General features: G+C 37.1%; 1 protein-coding gene across 4 annotated transcripts in view; it reads left to right on the top strand.

Moving 5' to 3' along the window:
* Positions 1-16,956, top strand: part of Rgs7 (regulator of G protein signaling 7) — a 460,451-nt gene extending 443,495 nt beyond the window's left edge. For 3 of the 4 annotated variants that reach the window (XM_048809209.1, XM_048809208.1, XM_048809207.1), the window contains one exon: positions 16,059-16,956. In XM_048809209.1, coding sequence (XP_048665166.1) covers positions 16,059-16,139 — 81 coding nt within the window. In that variant the 3' untranslated portion in view covers positions 16,140-16,956. Of the gene's footprint in view, positions 1-14,530; positions 15,232-16,058 lie in introns of those variants that run through there. The other variant, XM_015483535.2, reaches the window with a different exon arrangement.
* The last annotated feature ends 10,854 nt before the right edge of the window (positions 16,957-27,810 follow it).

Here is a 27,810-nt window from a genome sequence, read left to right as displayed (position 1 = left end):
CAAAGCTAAAGGTTTTATCAGGCAGTGTTGAATAAAGTTTTCATCCTTATGGAAAGGTCTATTCTACAGCAATGCTTTACAGATTTAATAATGTTATCTACAAAAATTTAGCCTTGACAGAAAATTATGAGAAAATTCCAAATATATAACATGAAATTTTTGAATACTTAAGCTTTGCAAATGTCTGCATAAAAGCTTCACATATTTGCTTAATTTGATTTTACTTGGAATCATACCATTTTGTTTGCATAAGAGCTTTTGGTGTTTAAAATAAAAGCACTAATGAAAACAGTGCCCAGATCCTGTGGCCAAAGGCCTCCTTTGGCAACTCTCCTACCTTCGGGGGCCTGTGATTCAGAATATGGACTTAACATTGCATCATTTCATCATTCTGTCTTTTTCTGCTCTGTTTTTCTTGCTGCTTTTTTTTTTTAATGTTCCCTTACTTCCCTTCACCCTACCCCAACCCACACATATAAGTCTGGAAACTCAATGGATCGCAGAACATCTTTTGAGAAATTTGCACAGAATGTGGTAAGTTTTATTTTTTGAGGAATTACAAATCATTAAGTCCAATGAAATTTTTGCAGCTTTCCTATTTCTAGAGCCATTACCAACCATGCATTTTAAGATGTAAAAGCAAAAGTATTGCCTTTATTCAAATACAGAAATTCATGCTTATCTTTCTGTCCCAGCCCTTTGTAGAGTAGATAAAGATGTCACGCATGAACTACAATTTGTGTCAGACTAAGATTTGGAAAGAAGTGTGCATTATGATATATAAAATGAAGGAACTAAGAATTTTTTTTTATATTTTTGTTCCATGTATCCTTTTCCTTATTAAAGATAATGCATGCATTTCTACATTCTTACCTTAGCTCTTCCTTAGGCTTAAAATATTAAGGACAAGAAGTGTTGCTGGGCACAGTGGCTCACACGCCTGTAATCCTAATGACTTGGGAGGCTGAAGCAGAAGAAACGCAAACTGGAGAATAGCCTCAGCAACTTAATGAGGCCCTGAGCAACTTAATGAAACCCTGTCTGAAAATAAAAAAATAAAAAAGGTGGTTAAGTGTTCCCTGGGTTAAATCCCCAGTAATACCCCCCAACCCCCGCAAAAAGAACAAATGTTCTGTGCTTTCTACCTCTGCGGGGAGAAAAAGATCTTATATGCATTTTAAAGTCAAAGACTTGACACGANGTAGTATATAGAAATGTGACCAATGGTTTTTTTTTTTCAACTTGCATCTGCAACATTTCTAAACTTGTTAGTTCTAGGAAAGATGGGAGGGGAGGTAATGGGTGTGTGTGGGAGGGTGCTTCTTGGGATTTTCCACATAGAAGATCATTTCATCTGTCAACTGGGACAGTTTTGTTTCTTCTTTTCCAATTCTGTGTGCCTTATTTCTTTTTCTTAACTGATTGCACTGGCTGGGTATTCTATGTGTGTCAAATAGGAATGGAGATAACAGAAATCTGTCTTGTTCCCATTCATAAGAAGGACCCATTCAAACATTCCTTATTACTCTGATGTTCCTGTCACCTTTTCAATAATGTTCTTTATTAGGATCATTAAAGCCATTCTTTTCCTATTTTCTCAAGAGTTTCCTTTTTTTTTTTTTTTTTTGGCAGGGGGAGCTTATATTATTTTTAAAACACTGTCAAAGACTAACGATTGTTTCTAGTTTCTGGTCAAATTATTTTTAACTTGCTTTTTATTAAATCTAGCATAAAACTTCCTTAATGACCACCAAGATTATAACTAGGAGGCACCTTTTTCATCTAATATAACCAACCCCCATGAATAATACAGATGCCAAATTTAGCTCAGTGATAGAGCTTTTGCTTAACATGTGTGAGGCCCTGTATTTTATTCTCAGCTGGAAAAAAATTGTTTTTAAAGACAACCTGTATATTCTTATTTTCATTTCCAATGATATCAGTTTCTACCAAAATGAAGTAGAGACAAACCTTAGAGTGTTTGAAAAGGTCATTTCTTAGATTGTATATATACTAATGAAGTTTCAGCACGGCAAGCCCTTCAGGGGGCTAGTCAGATTCTTGATCTACATAAACACCCATCATAATGAGCTTTTCTGCTTCATGTAAACATCCATCATAGTACACAAACATATTGGGAACCCTGAGAGGGAAAGTTTTGATTTCCCCTCTATGCCCCTGTGAATTTACCTTAAGAATGATTTTGTACATATTCTTTTCCAGTGACTTGCTGTGGATTTTAATGCTTGGGATTATAGTTATGTTAAAATATACACAAGCTACATCAAAAAATTCCTAGAGCACCTTAAGTAAAAATAATTTATAAATCAGTCATTGGATTTGCCCTCCAGATATTACCAGCAATACTGAAAGTGAGTCTACTGAGGGATGAAGTATTTTTTCCTCTTTCTTCTTGTATAGACTTGAAACCCATTGCATCTATCATTTTGTTGTTGACAGATATGGCTATCCATCTTATTTTATTGAAACTGATTGTGGTGATAACTTGCCTGAGAAAACAATTTTAGTTTCCTTGCAGCACGATGTAAATTGATTGATGTGAAATGTATCAGACCAGGTAGCCTAATTTAGTTCAGATGGTATATTTTCCCCAATAGCATCATTAGTTTTTAAATTGTCACTTACATTTTATAAGCTGTGAATCGTATAGTGGTTTTTGGTCATGGAGACCCAGTGCGTCCCTGAGGGTTCCTAAGGAATGCCAGTGGTATATCAGGCAGACAGCCCCTAGTGGGGAAGGTCACCTTTGATGCTACATATGCCAGAGGCAGAAGCTTAAATAGCATTTCCCAAAGTATTCTTTAATGAATATGAAGCCCCGAGTTTATGGTAGTAGCCATGAGACCTCGGCGACAGACCATCCTGATTATTTATATATAGCCCAGTGGCCAATGTATTCAGGCACTAGTGGATTCTTTAATCAAACAGAAAACAGGCTGAGCACTGTGGTGCATGCCTGTGATCACAGAGACTTGGGACGCTCAGGCAGGAGAATGGCAAATTCAAAGCCAGCCTGAGTAACTTAGTAAGACCCTATCTCAAAATAAAAAATAAAAAGAGCTGGGAATGTAGGTCAGTGGTAGAGCAGTGCTGGGTTCGATCCCTAGCACCAACAAAAAATGAATAAATAAAGCATAGCACAGAGAAAAAAAAATATATATAGACAAGACATAGTCCTGCTCTTAGGAAGCATATGCTCATAAGAGGACAAACGTGAACTTAGGATATTACTTTGGGGATGCTACTAGCTAGTACACCTAAGTTGGTTTTGTATTGTTACGAAAGTTAGCTGTCCAAGAAATAGAACTAGCTTCCCAGTAGCTTCTAAATCATGATGATTTATCTTAAAGAAACCCAGATTAGTTAGAGATAAGCAGAGATAAGGCCTGAGCAAGAGATCTGCCCACAAACTAGGCGGGAAGCTAACCCTATAGGAAAGAGATAACATAAAAGTGATACCAGAAAGGTCTGAGAACCCAACAATTCACACAGGAGTTCTGTGGAGATTTTAAGTCTGAAGAGCAGAGCACAGAAGAAGGTAATCAAGGATACAGGCTGAGTTCTGCATTTACACATGGACCATCTTCATATGTGCAGTAAATGAGAATGGAAGGCAGGGATAGGAGGACAAGTTTTCAGGATCAACAGCTGCTGCTAGAGAATACATATTAGATGATAAGGACAAAAATCTGGGTGGTGAAATAGGAAGAGGTGAAAGAGGAAGACTTGGAGCACCCAGAAAATTACTAGAACATTATTAAGTCAGGTTTATTGGAAGAAAACAGGAAAATAAACTTAAAACTGTCTCAGAGATCTTAGGAGTTATATTATACAACAGTTAGCACAATATTTTGCATTATCCCTTTGATTTGATTTTATTTTCATTGAATTATTACTCAAATATAATCTTAACCCCATATTAATATATTAATGTACAAAATTATAACTGCATAAAGTAAAAAGATAAGGGGGTATTTTGTATGCTTATTTGATAGCATAAGCACTACAACTTTGGCAAAGTACTTTGCATATAGTAAACTCTCAATATAAATCTCACCTTGGTAAATTAAATGTCACTGAACACAATTGAAACAAGTCAGAATTTTATCAATGGTCTAAGAGCAATCCATTCACAAATTCTTTTTATAAACTTGTTTTATGTAGCCAGAAAAAATATCAATGGAACTTAAGTAGATAAAAATTGGGCTTATTAGGATGTCAAATTTAATTCCCACTAAAAGTAAAATCATATAGTAATTATTTCTAATTATGACTCACTTACTAGGCAGCTCTATATCATCACCAGGCCATCTATTTCTCATTTTCTCTTTCTCATTCTAAAGTCACATGTAATATCTTATATGTTCATCATCACTCCTTTTTGAAACATTTTTCAGAAAAGAAAGTCAATTTTAAACTGATGACAAGATGTGGATGCCATTTTCACTGTTCCATAATCTGTGCTAGTACTCAAAGCAGGTAACATTAAAACAGCCAATTGACAATAGCTAGGAAAAAAGTCATCTTTCTCTAAATAACATAGTCTATAAGCATGGGTATATTATATGTGTATCTACAGATACCCTGCTACCTTTTATATGCCATTGGAAGATACTATACAGTGAACTCAGATTAAGCCAAATTCCATGTACCCTGCACTGTGCTTTGTATTTTGATGGCTGTTATTATTTTTCAGGATCAGGACTTAAGGGTAATAAGAGAAAACACTGAACAATCCCAATGTAATAATTATACTTAATTTTTGACCAGCAGAGACCAATATTAAAGTAGAGTATGACAGTTATCAGATTTTTAAAACACAGTCTCTAAACTGCTATATATTTTTGGAGAAAAAAAATGTTCAACTGTTACTTGTTTTACCTCTTCAAGTTATGCAGATTTTGCTTTGCTCCCTGACGCCAACTCCTGCCCCTATAATAGGGATTGAACACCTGGCCTTGCACCTGCTAAGCAAGCACTCTGCCACCAAGCTACATCCTCAGCATTTCGCTTTGTTAATAAAGATCTTTTTATTCCAGTCTATTCTATCAGCAATTTAAAAATTACCTAGTAAACATGGCTCAGTTACTATAAGGGCAAATAACAATCACCCATTATCAAGAGTGTTCACTTGAAATATACATATTAATATCTAGCAAGAGCATGTTATAAACTCCAGAAGGAAAAGATTATTGGGGATTCTTTCACTTTTCTAATTTTAAAACTTAAACGTACTTTTGAGGAGATATTAACAATACTAGTATTTTTGGAGTTTCAGAATTGAAAAGGAACTTAGAGGCTCTATTCCCCCAGGCTCAATTGCATTAATCTTTTCTGTAGGCTCAATGCCAAGAGGGCATCCAACATCTGCTGGCTCCTAACTTCCAGAGATATGACACCCGTAGACAGCAGAGAAATCCATTCTTTTAGAAATGCCTTCTTTATTTTCAGCAGTCTACTTTTCTGTAACTTCCAAGTATTGATCCTAATCCCACCTCCTGGAGCCATGCAGAATCAGGCACACCATTCTTTGAGATGACAGCTGGCGAACTATTTGAAAGTGTGATTTTCATTAGTTCCCACCAAGTTTTCTTTGTTTCTTTTTGTTAAAAATCTCTAGTTCACTGTTTTTTAAAGTGTGTTTCAACTATCTATACCTCTAAATCATCAGGGGTTTGGAAAATGCAGATTCTGTATCCTCATAACAAATAAACTGAATTAGAATCATTCTCTTTCTTTCATTTTCTCTCCCTCTCCCCCTGCCTCCCTCCACCCCTGCATTGGTTATAAGCATCTCAGAAGAATATGTGTTTAAGGGACATGACCTACGTAGAAGTATGCCACTGTGCTCTCTCCTGGACCCCACCTATCAGAAAGTCCAATGAAGTCATTTTCTGGTGGAATCCAAATATCTCATTTTTAATCAACTCTCAGTGATGTTGATGTTGCTAGTTTTAAGACCACACTTTGATAGCTCTCTCAATGTCACAACTGAAAGACTGTGCTAGTTATGGCCACACAATCCTGCAACTTCTAGTTGAATCGTATGGTGCTAAGAGTCAGCTATGGCTGAGGATGTAGCTTAGTAGTATAGCACTTGCCTGTCATATGTAAGGTCCTGAGTTTGATCCCAGCACCACTACAGAGAAAGGAAGGAAGGAAGGAAGGAAGGANGTGCATGTTCATGACAGATAAAGATCTAATACAGTTTAAAGTAGAAAAAAAAATTTTGCAAATAAATAATCACCAGAGCAAAATACCACTAGAAAGATTATCAAAGGACTTAGGCAATTTTAACAGTAGACCCACAAATAGTAAGTACATGAGAAAACAAAAAGAAAGCCTATTATTATTAATAGACAAGTTTCACTCAGAAACTAACATTAAAAATATTCCTGCAGCTAGGTTAATTTTCTTTGAAAATAAAAATTAGCATTAAAAAGGAGAAAAGAAAATAGGTGATCTCACACCCTGTTCCTGGAAGTATGAATTGCTGTCACATTTCTGGAATAGAATTTGACAGAATATGCTAAAAGTCTCAAAAATCTCTCTCTTCAAGTCAATAATACAACTTCTTGTAATTTAATCCTAAGAAAACCCAGATGCTCCCCAACATACAAGAATGTTCATTGCATCACAGAATTACCAAATATAGAACACACTCTGAATGTGCAATAATTGTGAATTTCTTAAATACATCAAGGCATAACTACTAGTGGAATACTATATAGATATTAAACATCAGATTTCAGAGCAGTGGCTTTCATTTTTTTTAATGCCACCCATATTTGATTCACTTGACCAATATATTTGTGTTTGTGTGTGCACTTGTATTATATAAAACATATACATATATATGTATAAAATCATGTATATATGTATATATAGCACTTATGTATGTTTATATGTGTCTAGAACTAAAAGAAACTTTCACAAGCAATGCATTAATGCATTCCCTTAGGTGCAATGCACCCTGATACTTTCCAATCCATTCTATAATATTTAATTTTTTAGTAATTGTTGGTTGCATCTCTCTAAATACATTTCCTCATTTCCTAATACATTGAGTTTGAAAAATAATACTAATATGTAACATGAGTAATTGATTAAAATTTAATTATTTACATATACATGTTATTCATAATATTATTGGCAGTATAATTTCAATTTGGCTAAAAAAACCCTTAAGAACATGCATTTTTGTATAAGAAGATAAAAATATATAAATAATTCTATTTCAATAATATTTATTATTTGTATTTTTTTCTTATCTTTTTCTCATTTTCTATAAAGGACAAACATACTTTTATTTTATTTTATTTCTATTTTTTGGTTCTGAGGGTTGAACCGAGGAGTGCTCTACCACTGAGATACATCTCCAGCTCCCTTTTTATTTTCTTTTTGGTGACATGGTCTTGCTAAATTGCTGAGGCCATTCTGGAACTTGAGATCCTCCTGCCTCAGCTTCCAGAGTCACTAGGATTCCAGGTGTGCACCACCATACCTGTCCGTGGGAAATACTTTTAATTAGGGAAATCGAAGTGTTTGGCTTTGCTTGTTCTTTTCCAGATCACATAGGAAGCTATGTATATTAATAAGCTATTTAATTTTAGCATGCAATACTAGATTTTTTTCAGTATTTAACATTAAGTATACAAGTTGCAAAACTAGCTATAGAATCTTTTCTTTTTGCCTTTTTGTTAAATCTCAAAAATTTGAGCTTATCACTAACATTGTAGGCCCTAATACATTCTCAATAGTTTTGCTAAAATTATTACTGTGTTACAATAAACTCACTTGTAAGTTCACCTAGAAGATTCAGTTTCATTTAAATTAGTGAAGAACTTTCCAAATACCTAGCCTAAATTCAATTCTGTCTTACCATCTTCCCAGTTGAAAACACCCAGATTTTGTTAGTCAATTGGTTAACACATTGATGTGACCAATGTCCCCCCTTCCTCACCCTACCATGTATCTCTTCCCCCAAGGTCAAAGTTACTTATCCTGAGACATATGAGTCTCATTACCCTTGTTTCTAATGATTTATTCTTGAAATAAAATTTCCAATCAAGGAGTTCAACTCATGCAAACAATTAAGTACTTATCTGGGAATGGGAACTTCTATAATATTAATGTTGTTTAACAGCTATCAATTGCTTCAGCCGGCCAGAGGACTTACAAAACAATACAAAACCATGTAAATGCACTAGTGCAGATTCTTGGGCAAAAAGAATTCAGAAAAAGCAACTTTAGAACTTAGGGGTCAGTTTGAAGTCTTCAGTGAAGACATGGGTAAGAAAGTTTCTTTTCAAGAGTGGAATATGATATGTCAAGAAATTTGTAATGTTTTGAACAACCCACAATAAAAAATAAAAAATAAAAAATAAAATGGGTTTAAAAAAAAAAAAAGAGTGAGTAGAATCTGAACAGGTATGTGCACAGGAAGGAGACCTTAGTTGAGAGAGCAGCAGGTGCCAAGGTCAACAAGAACCATTTTGTGGAGTGTCAGTAGGCAGTTTAGAAGGCCAGAGAACCCAGGTGATGAAAAATACTCTTGTAGACTTTAGAATTATTCAACATGAGAGCTAAAGAACAGAGTACATTCTTTAGTTCAGTCTTTTATGTATATTTGCTGTTTCTGGTCCAGTAGCATCTCATTACCATTAGCTCTTTTATTCCATGGCTGTAGGGCTGGGCATCTGATCAGACCACTGAATCACATTAATAGCAGAAAGGCATTGACAAGAGTTTCCCTTTCTTCCTTCCTTCCTTCCTTCCTTCCTTCCTTCCTTCCTTCCTTCCTTCCTTCCTTCCTCCTTCCTTCCTTCCTTTCTTTCTTTTTTAAATTCAAATTAGCAAAAGTAGATTTATTGAACAAGATCAGGAATTGCTTATCATAATCAAGAGCATTTTGATGAGGGAGAATTATGATAACAGGCATTGAGCATTAATTGTTAAATTTTTAGCTACATCTTGTGCAGCACTGTGCAGTCTGCAAGCCAAACTCTCTATTGAATGTACTGTGCCCAAACCAGTTCCAGCTCTGCCAAGTGAAGTGCCATACCAAGCTCTTTTCACTGATTACATTATTTCAAAATAAGGAAAGTCAAATTAAAATGCGGTTGGTATGTTTGATAATTTTGAGTTTCAATTACACAAGATTTTGGACCTCTATTTAAGGAAAGTTGACATCAGGTTGGGCTTCTAATATTTTAACGTTGTCTCCCCACCATGTTCGGTTATCAATTCAGGTTGCGTTGACACAAAATAATGCTTCAGAGGTATTAAATACATTACTGACATTATATCCTTGGTTGGTATAATTTCATTTACATTCTCTTTTTAAAGTCAATATTTGTTTTTGACTTTTCTTATAGGTTACTATTTCCCCTGTAATCTATTTCTTATAAACTCTGATAGGAAGGATTTAAATAGTCATTCATGTCGTTAAAAATAGATACTGTTCACATAGAATTAATTAATTATTGTAAGTAATTTGGTTTAAAATGCTATTGGTAAGGTTTTTGTTCGTGTTAGCCCTTTTAGTTTCTAGAATTAAAATATTGGAATTAAGCTATAAAATTCTCAGGTTCTTCAACTTGGAAAAATTGGCAGGGTATATATCCATACAGCTTGCAAGGAAGTGCCCTGAAAATGACTGTTCCACAAGGGCTGACCTGCAGATTTGGGACCAGTACATGCCTAGAAGAAAGGATCAGTGTTTTTATTTTAGAACTTTATAGTAGAGAGAGCAATGGATAACACACATATAACAATAGTTCTTTATGCCCTAGAATACGACTGAGGTATTTTTCCTTTCCATACATGAACTGGGCATGATATGCAGATGGTTTACAAATAGATCCAGGTGATTTACATCTTCAAAATTGACAACCTACTGGATAGCCATGTTATTTGCTTTGATCCCAGTGGGTCACCTAAGTTCCTTTTATTATTGGTTATACCCAAGTTTGCTTTTTAATTGTCTCAATACACAAAACCTATATCCTTACTGCTTAGTTAGTTAGTTATGTTTTTGTTTTGGTTTGGTTTGGATTTTTTGGACTCTATTAAAATGTATGCACATGTTTTTCCATTTGTACTCATTGTTATTTTATTATCACAAACTCCCAGGTGTATTACTATAGGCCTGTACTTCTGTATGGGCTTCTGTGAAAAAGTTAATTTTAAATATTTTTTAGGATAAGAGCTGGTCAACCAAACTTTTACCACGCCTCATTTCTAATGAAGTACATACGAGGGCAAGTACTAGTAGTTTTTATGACTTGTGGATATTTAAGGAAAAAAACAAAACTGAAAAATATAGAAAGAGAACTCTATTTCTTTTTATTAAAAAAAAACTGTCAAAAAGTGACAGTTGCTTCCATAGTCCAAATATAAAACAAAACAAAATCGAGTTTCAAAGGAATTCCTATTTTAATGTGACCATTTCCCAGTGAATCAAACCACATCAACAAATAGTTTTAAAATAAGTAGTTTTACATTAGCATCTTTCCCCCAGTCTTCTACTGCATAGAAATTCACTCTTTTGCTCCAAACATATGTACTCCCCTTCATCTCACAGGCGGCTCAGAGAAAACAAGCCCTTTTTAAATGTAAATTATTCAGGTATGGGAATGTAGCTCAGTGGTAGAGCACTTGTCCAGCATGTGCAAGCCCTGGGTTCAATCTCCAGTTACACACACACACACACACACACACACACACAATGTAAATTATCAGCCTCAGAATAAATATGTATACACACATATACATTTATATTACAAGCACAGCAATGACAGTAGACAGTAGCAAATATAGGAATTAGCATTTAAGTATGGAAAAGTGCTTTTTAATTTCAACATTTTTTAATTGATTTATTGCCCAGGTTTGGGGCAGGAAAACAGTATAAGTTTAGTTTTCCATTCATTAGAAATTTTCTGCCCTTCTCAGAGTCAGAACAGTGACTTGGGTCTGGGTGTCCTACAAATAATAGTTGTAGACATAATCATAATAAGGTAATGGCCAACATAAACTGAGTATGTAGAATGTTCTAATAATAGTTTCCAGTAAAATCAGTCTTCAGAATAAGATTCTAAAATAGGTACTATTATTATTTTAATTTTATGGATAAGGAAATAAGCATAAAAATGAAAGCAGTATCTTAGCCCCCTTGAGCAGCTATAATAAAATACCATAGATTGAATGGCTTATAAACAACAGAAACTTACTTTGCACCATTCTGAGGGATGGAAGTCTTAAGATTTTGGGGTGCCAGCAGAGTTAGTGTCTGGTTGAGTGACTTGTTCATGAGTGACAAGTTCTCTATGTGTCTTCTCATGGGAGCAGGGTCAAACTAGTTCACTTGGGCCTCTCTTATACGACTATAACAAGGCAAGGTATACACCAATTACTTTTTCTTTTTTTTTTTTTTTAAATCAAATTAAATCAAGATTGTATTGTGTACACAAAAGCTGGCCAGGACTGTCTCTTACAAGATTCCCTGCTAGAGATCATCCCCCTGATCTTCAGGAAAACATTTTTACAGCACAAAAAGTTACAAAGGAGGTGGGTGTCTAAGGTACTTACAGCTAACAGGATTTTGACAATCATAATACAAAGGCAAATAGCAGGTTAAGGATCTATGTGGCTAACATTTCAAGGTGGAAAATAAATTCAGCTCCAGACCTTAAAATTTATAAATTGCCACTGAGATTTAGAGAGAATTGTTATTTGGTCAGCAGGAGCCAGAATTTATGAGGCACCAGTAAGGTTTTAGAGAGGGTTGTTATCTGGTAAGGGATAGCCAGGCATAGGTGAATTCAAAACACAGGTAGAAATTACAAGCAAGTTTAAAACATCAAAATATTGTCAGGCCATAGAGAAGTTTTAGTTTTCTTACACAAAACAGAAATAAACTTTTTACCTCTAAAAGCTCTAAGAGAAGATTTTATTTATTTTTGTATTTTCTTATATCTAATGGCTTCTGTCATTCCTTTGTTTTTGACCATAAATGCTTCTCTTCTGTGTTTATGGGTCTTCCAAAACAAAAAAATATAGATAAGCCCTTCTCATAGGGAAGATTTTTCAAACAAAAACTTTACTTTCTAGCAAGTAACTACCCTTTAACCCACAGGGTCTGACAACCATATTATGGGATATGAAAGACGCTCCAATATGCTTGTTCTTCCAACCATTGTTTGCAAAGATTGACAAAAGTCAATTCATTGCACAGAATGAGTGAGGTGAGTCTCTGCTCTGCAGTCCAGAACAGGATGTAAAAAAGCCCCCAAAGTGAATTTAAGACAGGGCTTTACATGACATAGCTGACAAAATCCTCTGTTTGTATATAAAGTATGTTCACATCAATTCCTGTCTTCATATATGTACTTTTAGATAGAAAGTATATCAGAAAATGCCTTCCAGCTGCAAAGCATCCAATTAGTCCATCCCTTCAGAAGCTACACACTTAAAATTCAAACTGGTCCCATTTCCTGGCTCTCAGGGTTCTCAGCATTCTCCCTGTGGTTTGTTTTCAGATTCTGCATAGCACAGACACCTGGGCTCCGGATCCAGGACAGAAGCCTACAAAATCTACTTTTTCTTTTTTCATATTTCTTCCCATAAAGTGACTATAGCATAGCCTAGTGCAAAATACCTTCACTAAACCTTGGCAATTTCTACTGTCTTGCTGAAATCTAAGTTTTGAACACTTCTTCCCAATCAAGAGAAAATTTTGCTTAGTTTTCATTGGTGCTGTTCATGTCAGCAAAAGGGCCCTTATCAGTACCTATAAGGTATATAAAGAAAGTGTTTTGATTATGAATTATGGAATTACTTATCATATCTTTATGGTTATAGAATTATTAGTCATTTCCGTACCATCATATTCTATGCACAAAGTGTAGCTAAAGTTTGAATATGTTAAATTCTAACTTCTTAAGATGATGGTTATAAGAGGTGGGATTTTGGGGGGAGCTAAGCCTTCATGAATAGGACTAATACCCTTATTAAAAGAGGCACCAGGGAACACACTTATCCCTTCCACCAGGTGAGAACACAATGAGATTGCACCAGCTAGACACTAGAAGAAAACAGAAATATGCAGGAATCTTAGTCTTAGACTTCTAGCTTCCAGAACTGAAAAATAAATTTCCAGTTTTTATAAGCCACCCAGTCTTTGGGTTTTTGTTACAGCAGCTTGAAGAAACTAAGAAAATGGACCTGAGTCATGATCTCTTTCTCCTCATCACTTACCCCTTTACCAAAACATGAGCCACATTAGGTGGCAAATCAAGACTCTTCTAATTATAATTTATTACCAAAATACTATATTCCTCAAAAACTCTTCTTAATTTTTCCTTATTGCTCTATCCTTTGGGAAGCAAAAGAATCAATTAAATAAATTAACTGCCTCTTTTTATATTAGAATGTATAGAATTAAAAATGAGCTGGGCATGGTAGTGTATGTCTGAGCTACTCCAGAAGCAGAGGCAGGAAGATTGCAAGTTCCAGGTGATCCTGGGCAACATAGAAACTTAAAATAAAAACTAAAAGGGACTGTGGATGCAGCTCAGTGGTAGAGCACCCCAGGATTCAATCCTCAGTAAAACACACACACACACACAGACACACACACACACACACACACACACACACATTGGAGATGAAATAGGAACCACCAATCAACAACCTATATTCTGATAAAAAATGTACTCAATGTATCAGAACATTATGTGGAACCAGAATTATATCATTTTTCTGGGGTTAGCATGAGAGGAAGTCAGGCAGGAAAGGACAGAAAGGTAGTAATTGTTTGAAACAGGGGATAGACCTCTGTCTCTAGATGTACAATTAGCATTTTTTACCTCCATTAACTATAGAAAGTTGGGGATAAACTCAATCTTGAGTTTCCACCAGTCACATTCTCAATGTGCATTTTATTTAATTAAATAATCCCCCTTTATTTTTCAATATTTATAAATTCAACTATTTCACAGAATGCATTTGCATTATTATCCTTCAGAGCAGCTTACTAAGATTTATTTCTAACCAGTTGGGAACCTAGGTATTGCCTCATTGCTAAGCCTCGATGGAATGTTTATGGACATGTTTTATGATTTGCTAATCTGTGCTGTGAAACCATCAGTCTGTTTGCAGTGGGAAGGAGGTGGATGAGGGTAGGGGGAGGGAAAATCATTTTGTTTGATGTGTTGGTGGCAGAAGGGAGGGGAGGAAGGCTCATCGTGATGTTTGAACTAAAATGTACTTAAAAGATTCAGTTTTGAGGGCTAGGAATGTAACTCAGTGGTAAAGCACATGCTTAGCATGTGTGAGGCCCTGGGTTCGATCCCAGCCCTACAAGTAAAAAGGGTTCAGTTTTGACCCTTGCCAAAAAAAAAAAAAAAATCCACAATAAATGGATACTACTAGTAAGCAGGTTTTCAGTGATCATACTTTATTTTCTTTCTTTTTTTTGTTTTGTTTTGTTTTATATTTTTTTCCTCAGGGGAAGTCTCTCACATCCAAGAGGTTAACAAGCCTTGTTCAGTCTTACTAAATGGATCATCTTGTAGCATGGAAGCAGACGGGAATCATTGCACATACTTTGTAGCTTGTCATTGTTACCTGGATCAGAGGACATTAGACCAAGATGTTGCATGAATGAAGGACCTGAATTGTTCTATTTTGTGTGCACATTAAGGCATTTGCTATCTCCAAGGGACCCTATGCCATCTCGATGCCTCCATTTCAAACTGTTGTCTGCTTTCTTCCTCCTTCTATTCTACTAAGCTGGATCTGTGTCTTTTCCTTTTTAGCAAGTTTAAGTAAAGTAAAACTATTTTTTCCCTTTCTCTTAAAGCTTCTGCTAGACACACAGTTCACTAAAAATTCAGTCATTCACAAACTGGAAGAATTGTAAAAGAAAAAAAATAACATATATCAATAAGTATACATATGGCTTCACAATTATTAAACAATAAATTAGCACAGAAAGTTTCATGCCACTGATGTATTCAAGTCTGAAACAAGCTCATGTCTTTGTCTGATGTCTGTACATTCTCAGTTAATGTTTCTTGCATTTATTTTTATACCATATTTAAATAAGAAACACCTTTTACTCCAAATGTATCAAAGTTGAACCCTTCTCTGTAAATTTGTGTATGTTTATATTGTTGTTTTATCTTTCATTAAAAGATGCAGAATCTCCTTGCTTTCGCAACTTTTCTCTTCCCTACAACAGTAGAAGAAAAGGATGAGAATGCATTCATAGCCATAGATTTTCAATTTGGACTATCAATTTAGGCTAAATTTCAGAGTTTCAAGAACAACTTGGATGGTTACAGCACCCAAGAGCAGATTAAAAGTCCTTCACCTCCAGGCCAGCCCAAACCAAGTAGATTGTTTTTCTCCCATTGAAAAGCAACACAAATTGGTCTTCCACATTTTCAGAACTATTTAAAGATGACTTTCTGCCTTGCTATGAATATACATTTCTATGTTTTACTAATTAATGTTTCTGTTAAAGTTAGGCTTGAGTGTGACTTCTCAAACAGGAACTGGTTTTTTAAGCACAATTCTAAAAATACCTATGGTCAGTGTTTTTCTTTATTCTTTTCTTTTTTTTTAATTTTTTTTAGTTGTAGATGGACACAATACCTTTTATTTATTTATTTATTTATTTATTTTAATGTGGTGCTGAGGCGTAAACCCAGAGCCTCTCATGTGCTAGGCAATTGCCCTACCACTGAGCTATGGCCCAGCCCATGGTCAGTGTTTCTTAACTTTCTGACCTTACATATTCTTTTGAGAATAAGATATAATTATTAACATGTAGTGGGTGCCTGTCACTATATTATGGACTTTACATAAATCCTCACATTTTATTCTCACAGAAGTCCCTTAAGATTACTTTTGCAGTCTTGAGAATATTGAAAAAGAGACAGGTCACAAGTATTGTTTGAAGTCACACAGCCAAGTGGTTGGGTAGAGATTAAAGTGAAGGAAAAATAATCTTTTCCTTCTACCCTTTCTAGGTTCTCAGCTGGGACTCTGTAATAAAAGACAGATTAACAAGAGAAAAGCATCCAACTTTACTTAATAGAAGATTTACATGATGGGAGACCTCATAAGGAAATGAGGACCTGAAGAAAATGGTTGAACTTGAGTGGTTTTATACTAGATTTGATAAAAAATGAAGAGTCATGGAAAAATGGGATAATGGGATGTGACCTAAGGGTGATGGGGGGAGGGGGAACCCAGAATTCAAGACTTGATTGTTCAGATTCCTCTCAGCATTCTTTCATATTCATAGATAAGGATGTTCCTGTCCTTTGGATTAATGGAGGGCATAAGGATCTTATGACCTGACTCTGGAAAAGGTCAGAGTCTTTCCCATACCTGCTATTTCTAAAATCCTTCAGAATAAAATGCTCAATATGTCACATGATTACATGTTCAAACATCCCATCAGCAAACATCCAGACAGTATGACTTCAGGGCCCATTATACACCTGTCCGTACCTCTTACTGTAACAGTGGTCCACTTTATGCTTTGAATATAGCCCTTGCTGCTCTGCCCCTAAGGCTTATCTTTTTTTTTTAAATTCTAATTTGTTACATATGACAGCAGAATGCATGACAATTTATATTACACATATAGAGCACAATTTTTCATATCTCTGGTTGTATACAAAGTAGATTTACACCATTCGTGTTTTCATACCTGTATTTGGGCTTATCTTAAAACAGATGTTTTCTCCTCTCTCCCAAATTAACAAGTGAATCACACAGGCTGAACACCTGGAATAAATCACTTCTTTAAAAACCCTCTGCTCTTCCTGATGGGCAGAATCAAGGCCTCTGGGACAGGCGTCTCCTGTGCTTTTTGTTTGCTAGCAAAGCAATAAAACTACTTTTTCCCTTTTCTCAAAATTGTGTCCTCATTATTGAATTGACATCAGAGACAAGGACCTAGCATTAGGTCAATAACATTACTTCTTTTGGTAAAACTGTGCAAACCCATATACACTCTCACATAGGAAACACTTGTGCTAAATGTCAAAATATTCTCAGACTTAGTCCTGGAGTTCATCCATGGACCCTGGGTAAGAAAAAGTTCACTTCAAGGGTTGCTTGCATCAGTAACTCAAAATGTTGCCCAGCCAGGAGATGGGTCTAACCTCTTTGCTTCTGCTTATACCAAGACATTGCAGGCTCTGGCTATTTAAAAACAAGATTAAGTTATTAGTGCTCACTAATTACTGTCCATAAATTCAAATTCTGAAAAAGTTTTACCAACATTAGTGAAAAATCAGTAGGGAGTCTGTGAAACTAGTCTATAAAATTGTCACAAAATGGGAGAGACTCAATAGGAGAAATTTGTACATAGGCTATAACCTAAACACTGCAAGTGGATTAAGGAAGATTTAATTTTATGCTTACATGTTTTTTTTTAATAAAGACTGGATAAAATTAAAATTAAGTTAATGGACTTTCTCCCTTAAAAACACAATTCAGAATAGTCTGGCACAGATGGGACTGAAACTAGATGAAAACTCTAGTTAATAAAAACATTATTTAAAGGGAAACAGTAACCCTCTTAGGAAAACATGGTTTGTAAATAATGAGACTTGAACTTGAAAAAATATGATTGGCAATTTCAGTAGTTATCTTTCAAAAAATTGTCACTCCTTAGAAGTCCATTCTTATTGGCAATTCCAAATCATGAATCCATGCAGAGATGAAAGACAAAAGATTGGCAAAAGTCAGAAGAGAAGGGAAACCCTCAGGCAAGTATCTCTATGTGAGAAACTCCTAATAAAACATTTACTCAAGTTTCTGGGTTCAACTACATAAAAACTTTAATGACCTAGTTGACTCCATTTATTTGAGTCTAAATGATAACTTGAAAGTTTAAAAAGTAGTTTTGGAGTTCCTTGCAGTTAACTTCAATAAGCCCTCAGCAACTATCTCCCGCCCCACTCCAAGACCATAAAAAATACTCTCATGTTTCTACTGAATAAAATGGCTATTCAGAAGTCTTTTTCTTTTTACCTTTAGATCCCCTTTAAAGTTATCTTCCAATGACCCAGAGTTTCTGTACTCACATTTCAAAAATATTTAATGCATACTCTAAATTGCATTGAATGGAATTCTCCCCTTTGCAGTATTTCAACAATACTTTTTGAGGATTTGCAAAGAATTTTCTACTTGAATCAGAATAACAGAAATGTGGCCAGCCACCATATCAAAATTATATCCTGACAGGTTCCTAGAAAATAAATGAACCTTCCCTTGCTGTTGTATTACAAGTATCTAACTTGAACTTGTTAACTCAGGACTCACATAGCTTTGTCCTCATCCTCCTGGCTGAGTGCTTAGTTCTCTTATATAATGGCTTGCAAATAATATTGGTGTATTTATTAAGGAAGAAACAAATAGTAATTTTGGATAGGCAAGTCTTGGCTATTACCATGGTTTTATTCCATGTGGCACATGTGCTGATTGTTTCTATAAATAAGTATGGATTTGAAAAAGTACCTACAAGTATCTCATAGGTTTGTTGTAAGACCATGCATTTGCATCTTTTCATTGGGAATTTTATACTCTAGAACTCACAAAGGCACCAAATAATGTATCAAACATTTAATGTAGTTATCTAAAAATCCCATTAAAACAAAAATTTGCATATATCATTGGATGTTTAGGGAAGTTTCCCTGGTGCTGAAATATAATGTGCTCATAACTTCATTTTCAAAAAGGTCATAGTGGCTGGGTAGACATGAATACTTCTTGATTAATAAGTTGATTCATAAATCTTAATGTCTTTATTATGTTATAAGACCTTAAGTATTTCACCCTTGTTTGGAAATCCAATAAATCAGAGTGCATTTAATATCATCCTAAAGGTTAATAATATCTAACTCCAGTATTTAAAATAATGTATGCAAACCACCAGGCATAATTATTGCTACATAATTGGTAAAGAAATAATGTTCATATTAGTTTCTTCTCTTTCTCCAAAAATTAATCTTTATAAAAAGATAAAATATGTTTCCAAATACCCTTCCCACCTGGTATGAGTCAAGGATGAAGTTCACGAAACCAAAACTGAGTGGTGAATCAGGATATCAGAGACCTCAAGAAAGACCAAGAGTATAGGCAGAAGTGATGGAAGGCTGGGAACAAGATAGTGTCAATAAGCCTTTAGGACCAAAAGTGCTGATATTGGGCTAAGAGAAGGAGACTATTCTAAGGCAGTGGATTCTGGAAACTCCTCACCTGTGTAGAATAAAAAGTCTTAAGGGAACAAAATCAATCTGAGAGTAGTTAGTGGTAATAGGGCAGGGGTGAATTCACCTGTGTTAGTTTGATTTCTGCCAGTATGACAAAATACCTAAGATCAACTACTTATAAGAAGGAAAAGTTTATTTTGAGTCATGGTTTTAGTCCAAGGTCATTTAACCCTGTCACTTTGGGCTTGTGACTACACAATACATCATAGTAGGAGAACATGGTGGAAGAGGATTATTTGCCTCATAGTGGCCCAGAAAAAAAAAGAGAGGGGGGGCAGGGGCTGGATTCCAACATGCCCCTTTCAAGGCCATACTCCCAGTGACCTAATTTCCTCCTCAAAGGTCCCACCTCCAAAGGTTCCACCCTCCCAATGGCAACAAAGACTGGTCATCAAATATTTAGCAGATGGGCATTTGGAAAACATTTATGATTCAAACCACAACACACCCTATCTTTCTCAGTTCAGGGCATCCAAAGGTATTTTTGTCTGTACCCAAAATATAAGTACAGGAACTTCTTTCTTCTCTACACACAAGTTACCAGGGATCTAAGTACATAGGGAAGATGGTATTACCCCACAGGAAGACTGAATGATTGGCCTGGGAAGTCTTGTAGACCTACAGCCTATTGATTCCAAGATTTAATGGCTGGGATGTTTGTATGAGCTCTGAAATCCAGGATGGGCAGGGGTTTAACTCATATGGTAACTGAGCATTTGGCAGGTGACATAGTAATATACAGGTTAGGGAAAACTCAATTTGTCATGTAGAATATCCAGAAACATTGCCTCAAGTCCACAGATTTTGAGTTAGCTCCATGGGGAGGTACAACTAGGTATACAAATACATTCCTCACATGCAATTTGGTTGCAGTTTACATGCCCTGACCCTTTGACCTGCAAACAAATTACTGACTTGAAAAGCAACTGCATTGCTCATTGTCTGTCCCTGGCCTCCAAACATCTCCAAACTCTCTAACTGTGTCAATTACAAAAACCATTTTTGTACTTCTTTTTCATAGTAAACCTTAAAGCACAAGAGTCACTGGGAAGCATCTCAGCTTCCTCTGGAATACAAAGGTATAATATTTAGAAGGGCACATTAATCACATTGTGAAAATTCCCATTCTTCAAATGGCAATGGTTTTAAAAGTTTTGAAAATAACAAACATGTACCTTAAATAAGAAGGCAATTTTCTATAAGGGCATAACCAAAGGCTTAATTTGGTAATTGTCAGAAAATAAAATCACTTGATATGGAAATAAGGCATAGATCCAAGCAGAATGTTCAGGAGCAGTGGCCTCTCATATCTTATAGTTGTAGACTCGATTAACATTACCTTCCAGTAGCTCAGGATGGAAATACAATATTTTCCAATGAACAGAGACTATATGGCCTTGCACACTTTCCATGGTCACTAAAGAACTGAGCCATTTCCAATGACCAACGTTTTCAGTGTCATCCTCCATACATGTAGGGAAGTGGAGTCATCACATTATCAGTGCAGAGCAGGAAATATATTGCTCATGCTGGAGCATTCCCTGAGCCTAATACATACATGATGGCCTGGGCCTGAGATACAGGCAATGAGAGAAACATGGAGAAAATGTGTGGAATGTGAGCTCACAAAAGAAGAATAATTTAAATGCTTATGAAGATAAACGTTGTGAAAGATATTTGGAAGAGGTTACACCAAAGGAAATTGATTAGATCAGATCTATCTGAAAAATATCTCAAAATAAGTATATTTAAATCGTTTAAGTGATAGAAGATGAACACATGAAACAGAAATATTATGGTTTGGATCTGAACTCTACCTTCAAAAGCGTCTGTTAATTCAGCAATATTTGGAAATTAAATGTTTGGATTATAAGAGTTTGAACCTAATAAGTCCGTCCTAGTTTGAATGAACTGGGTGATAACCATAGGCAGATGGTACATAGTTGGTGGAGGTGGGTCACGAGGTCATGCTCTAGATGGGTGAATCTTCCCTATGGTACTTTCCCCTTCCTTCTCTCTGATTCCCGACCCTGGCCAGTAGCTAAGCAACTCTTCTCCACTGGGCCCTTTTACCACTGTGTGCTTTTATATCTTGGGCCCATAGCAATGGAGTTGGCCAACTATGTATTGAAACCTCTGAAACCGTGAGCCCCAAATAAACTTTTCCTCCCCTAAATTGTTCTTGCTAGTATTTTAGTCACAAAAACACAGAAACTAACTAGAACACAGAAGAAGGAAGGATATTTCTTTAAAAATTTACACCTTATACAGACACACAGTGAAAATTCAGAAGATTAAAGGTAGAAAATAAACAGAAGATTCCAAGTAAGTACAGATAAAAACATAAATTTGATTGACGTTATATTTATCTTTGGAAATTGAAATGTCAGAAACCAACACAGAGTGATTTTAGAATTCTATATCCAACTAAAGAATATCCAAGTATAAGGGTCAATTACTGGTCACTTTAGTTATGCCATGTTCTAGACAGTTTGCCTCAGATTTTCACTGACAGAACCAGCAGTGAATAGATTCTATTCAGAAAGAAAAAGAAGACAGAAATCTAAAGAATAATAGATGGAAGGAAAAATCAGTAATAAGCAATGTAAACCATAAAATAATATTGTTATAGGTCTGGGAACTTCTGGAAAACTACAGCAGCATGAAGGCCCCTCTCCAAACCCTGGTTCTTAAGATAAAGTCAGAAATATTCAGATATCACTCAGAGTAACAGGCAATAAGTTGGAGTTGGCCACCTATGTACTGAGACCTCTGAAACCATGATCCCCAAATAAACTTTTCCTCCTCCAAATTGTTCTTGCTAGGTATTATAGTCACAAAAACTGATTAGAACACAGAAGAAGCAGAATATTTCTTTAAAAATTTATACCTTTAACACACACACACACACACAGTAAAAATTCAGAAAACTAAAAGTAGAAAATAAACAGAAGATCTTTCCATGAGATGGGAAAGAGGAAAGAGGGACACTCAAGGGAGAGAGTGGGTCCTCTCAGAGAGGAGAGGGACTACAGACCTCTCCTTACTTAAATTTTATTAGTGATCCCAGAGAAGTTTCCAGAGAGTCCCGGCAAATGTCTACCTCTTGGCTTTTGACTGACAGCAGGATGACATCAGACTTTCAACTCCCCACTGTCATAACAACTCTAGGTCAATTTGGCCCATGCTGACTTGTTCTAATTTGGATTCTTAAACATAAATTATTTATAGATTTTAAAGTTATAGGGAATTATCCTTATCTCCCTGAATTCCAGGATCTGGTCTGTGAAAGAGTCACAAAGTCTTCCCCTTCAGGGTAACTTGTACTCTTTTTAACTTTATTTGGGGCCTGCATTTTTCCCGCAGATAACAGGTAGTTGGCTGAGGAATGTGACATAACCTGTCAAGACAGGCAGGGCTGCAGGTAAATTTCTTCTTGGAAAAGAAAGTATGTGGGGGTCAGCACAGTGGGCCCATTTTATAAAATTATTCCCTTAACCTCTTATTCCCACCACTTACATCTGTCTGACCCCTATCATTATGAAAGATTCTAAATGTGTATTTTCTATTTAAAATATTACTAAATTAAATATCTTTAGTTACAACCTGAGAAATGAACTTGAAAACTGGGAACTGGTATCATAGGAGAAGCGGTGCCCCTGAAGAAAGGTCTGAGAAGTGTCCGGAAAGAAAGGGAAACTGGACTCAGTCCCAGCAGGATACTTGGCATACATGGCACAAATGAATTTCAGCATGTACCAGTCAAAAGCATACAGAGGAATTTATTTAGGAAAGCAGAGGCAGATTCAAGGGAGAATGTGAGCTATTGAGCGTGACAAGCAGCACCCGTTGGGATGAGGTATTAATATTTATAGAGGGGCTGTTACTGGGGATGGAGTAGAGGCAGAGTTAAGCAGTTTCTTGCCAATTTTCCTTGTGCTTGTGCATTGCACCCTCGTGTTACTTTTTCTTTGTGGGGATGGGAATTAAACCCAGCAGCTCGTTATGACTGAGCTACAACCCCAGCCCCTCCTTCTGTTTTTTTTTTTTTCTTTCTCTTTATTCTTTCCTTATTTTATTTTAGACAGTGTCTCACTGAGTTGCTTAGAGCCTTGCTAACTTTCTAATGCTTTTTTAAAGTGAGGACACAGGTCAAAGGCATGAGCTGGTTTGTTCAGGAACTGGAATAGTCCGTGGGCAGTTTCTGACTTTGAATGGTTCATGAGTGCTTCCTTTAAGACTCAGTATCTCCTTTTTTGTACCCCCAGCCTCCTATCTCAGCAGGAGGAGCGTGGAAAAAAATTTATTTTATTCAAATTTATTTTATTATTTGTGAAAAGAAGTATAGAATAATTTTATATTTAGCTAGAAAAAAATGTTTAAATTTCTGTTAACTATGCAATTATATAATACAGAATATAAATAGGAAATGGAAAATATAACTCCCTAAACATATAAAAGGAACATGATAAAACAAAGAAAATTAGAGCTATATAATTAGAAATAACAAGGATAAAAACAAAAAGCATATTAAGTGACAAACACAAAATAATATGAAAGAAGACTGGGATGTAGTGAGGGGATATAGATATATATGTGAGGCCCTGGATTCAAATAATTAATAGCAATAATAATATGAAAGAAATTAGTTTAAATATATTATCAATAATAATACAGGTAATGGTTTCAAATCACCTCTTTAAAAATCCTTAGATTAAAAGATACCACAAACAATACTATTCCAAAGAGTCATGTCAGCAAGATGGCTGAGGAAAGCTGCCTGGTGCACTTTCCCTCTACAAAGAAGAACCAAAACAAAGAAAAACAATAACAACAATGAGAAGAAAAACAGCTGTTTCACTGGAGTATTTCAGGCAGTGTTGGAGGGCTATGCATGGTGGCAAAAACATTGCAGATGTGTACAGATGTATGATGACATTTATAAAGAAGGGAACTAAGAACATAGTTCTTAGTTGCATAGCCCTCTATGTTACATAGCACTCCAACCCATCTCTACCAACCCATCTCTCTCTCTCTCTCTCTCTCTCTGGTACTGGGAATTGAATCAGGAATGATCACTTTGATTTGCCTTATATCTCCAGTCCTTTTTTATATATTTATTATTATTTTTTAAGTTGAAGACAGCATCTCCCTAATTTTTGTACCAGAGATTTAACCCAGAGGTGCTTAACAGCACTTTTTATATTTTATTTAGAGATAGGGCCTCACTAAGTTGCTTAGAACCTAAGTTGCTTAGGGCCTCACTAAGTTGCTAAGGCTGGCTTTGAACTTGTGCTCCTCCTGCCTCAGACTCTTGAGCCACCACACCTGGCATGTCTCCATAATTGGATCTTGTTACACTGCTGAGGCTGGCCTCAAACTTGCAATCCTCTTGCCTCAGCTTACAGTGTCACTGGGATTACAGGTGTGTGCTCTTGTGTCCTGACTGAACCATCTCTTGAGATCAATCCCAAACAAAGCGAAACCTCACTCAGTGGAAAAAGAACAAGTAGGAGGACCCTGGAAGCTTTCACTCACACCACACACACCTGAAGCAATTGCTGCTGGAAAAGTCTACAGCTCTTATAAACCCTGAGCTCGGTTTGGGGAGCTGAAAGTTTACCACACTACTGCTTTGACACAGAAAGTGCCTAGCCCACACTGTACCCTCCCCCACTCAGCCTCCTGCTGCACAATACCACCTTGAGACCTTTCCCATCTGTGGTCATGTGAAGGAGCAGAGCAGCTGCTCTCAGCAAATTGGATGATATAGCCCTGCAAAGCACACAGATGGTCTCCCATGAACCAAAAAGCACCAGAGCATCTTCCTTTGAGTGGCTCCCCATGCTGAGTCCCCTGGACAGCAACTGGGCAGCCCCACTCATCCTCCTGCAACCCAAGAAATAGTAAACAAGCCCTATTCCCCAGACTCCAGCTTGCTACAGACCTGAGAAAGACACTGTCTATTCACCTTCCATCAGAGAAGCAGCTGCTCAGCTACACCAAGCAGGTTGAACCCAGAGTTCCTGAAAATTTACTTACATAGCCCTTGGACAGTGGAAGGTGCATTATCTGGGCCTATTGATGTAGCTCAACCTCCATGCAATACTCAGTTGATGACAGGTACCCCAGCTTGCTAACGGGCATGCTGTGTCACATCCACCCATACCCATAAGGGTGACTTTGCCTCCACACAGTCTGCAGAAACTGATAGAAGTCTGACACCTACAGCTGTTTGTATTGTGCCCAGAGCTAACAATGAATCTGCCTGTGGTAGTAAGCTTTTTTTCATTGTGATAAAATACCTTATGAAGAGGGAAGGTTCATTTTGGCTCACAGTTTTAAAGGTTTCAATCCATGGTTGGTTGCCCCCATAGCATGTCAACCTGTGACAAGGTAGTATATTATGATGGGACTGAATGGCAGAGGAAGCCATTCACCTCATGCGGCCAGAAGCAAAAGAGAGAGAGACAAGAGGGAGCTGGAAATCTAATATTCCCTTTAAAGGTGCACATCCAGTCACCTAAATTTCTGCCACTATACCTACTCCTTGTGTTAGTCAGCTTTTCATTGTCGTGACCAAAATACCTGACAAGAAATACTTAGAAGATGAAAGATTTATTTTGGCTCATAGTTTCAGAGGATTCAGTTCATGCTTGGCTGACTCTAAAGCAGAAAAGGTAGAAGAAAGATGCTCAGCACATCATAGCCAGGAAACAAAGAGAGAAGGTCACGTCCCTAGTGTCCTACTTCCTTCTGCATTGCCCAACCTGCCAATAGTTTTTACTATGTACAAGTTAATGCATTAAATTGTTAATCCATCAAATGGATTGATCCACTGATGAGGTCAGAGTCCTTATAATCCAATATTTTCACATCCAAACACTAACACATTAGCAAACACATCAACCTTTTGGAGGACATTCCAGATACAAACCATAACAACCCCTAAAAGTTTCATCACCCTCCAATAACACCAAAGGCTTGAGACCAAGTCTTTAACACATGTGACATTCTAGATCCAAACTACAGCACTATCTCACCAAAGAGAAATGTGTCCCACCTAGAAGGGCAATCCTATAACCCTTGCAGTTAAGGCCAGTGAGCCATCTGTAGATATTGCCAACATTGATTACAAAGAAGCTACATAAGCAAATATACTAAATCACCTGGAACCAAAGCTAAATTTTAAAACAACAAAGAAAGACTTCAAGACTTATAGAACATAATTAAGCAATCAAACATTAACACATCATGGATATTCCAAAAGGAGAAGAGAAAGAAAAAGCATATGATCCCTACAAAAGGAAATTATTGGTGAAAAAGAACTCAACATGAAGAAAAAATTATTAGATAAAAAAAGGAAATATTGTCTAGTAAAATGATACACTCTGAAATCAGAAATATATATTATATATAAAAGGATACTTAAGGACTTCACCATTCCACTTTCATCATTGAGTAAATCATCCAGACACCCCTGCTAAATTAGTAATAAAAAATCAGAATTAGGCCCCCTGAGCACTCACGGAGCCCCGGGCTGAGTTCGGGATTTCAGACGGGGAAGGAAGCGGGACAGCTCTATCCCCCACAACGGAAACTCCACCAAGGAAACCAGCGGCCACCATCTTGGAGAACTGAAGTAACCACCGCCACTCTCGACAGATTGCAACAATAAAACAGGTGCGTGTTACTCAGCTCCTCTCCCATACAGCGGGGAATTCGCAAAAAATCTTTCCTAGGCTCTCTGGGGGAGGGATTATCAGAGCAAGCCTGCATAAAGATGCGGGGAGAACTAGAGACACCCGACCTTCAACTCCCCCTCCCATCAGCGGGGAAAACAAAACCTGTATTGCCAGCGCGGGGGGAGGGGCAAGCAGAAAAAATCAAAACAATAGAGTGCCGGGGATTTTTCAATAGCCACCCTCCACGCCCAACAAACGGCAGGCCCAGAGTACAGTTTGAACTGCTGAGAGGCATCACTCAGGGGAAAACTGGTCTAGCAGGAGAAACCAGGACTAGCAGGAGAAACAGGGGACTAGAGGCCAGGCCCTCGCGACTGGGTGGCTGGAGAAACTCCACCCGCTGCCCGCGAGACTGGGTGGCTGGAGTCCTCCCCCCCGACTGGGCAGCTAGAGATTGCCCACCCACCAGCAACAGCCGGCCCATTGCCCCTGCGACTGAGCAGCTGGAAACCGCCTGCCCGCTGGCGACCCACCGCACGACTAGGCGGCTAGAGATCGCCCGCCCACCAGCAACAGCTGGCCCGTTGCCGCTGCGACTGGGCAGCTGGAGACCGCAAGCCCGCTGGCTGCCCGCGCAACTGGGTGGCTGGAGTCCGCCCCCGCCTTTGACCCACTGCGCGACTGGGCAGCTAGAGATTGCCCGCCCACCAGCAACAGCTGGCCCATTGCCCCTGCGACTGGGTGGCTGGAGATCGCACGCCCGCCTGCGACTGATCGCCCACCGGTTGCCCGCGCGACTGGGCGGT

The sequence above is a fragment of the Marmota marmota genome, unplaced genomic scaffold (genome assembly GCF_001458135.2).
Source record: "Marmota marmota marmota unplaced genomic scaffold, marMar, whole genome shotgun sequence".
Lineage (NCBI taxonomy): Eukaryota > Metazoa > Chordata > Mammalia > Rodentia > Sciuridae > Marmota > Marmota marmota.
This window is presented reverse-complemented; position numbering and strand designations above follow the sequence as displayed.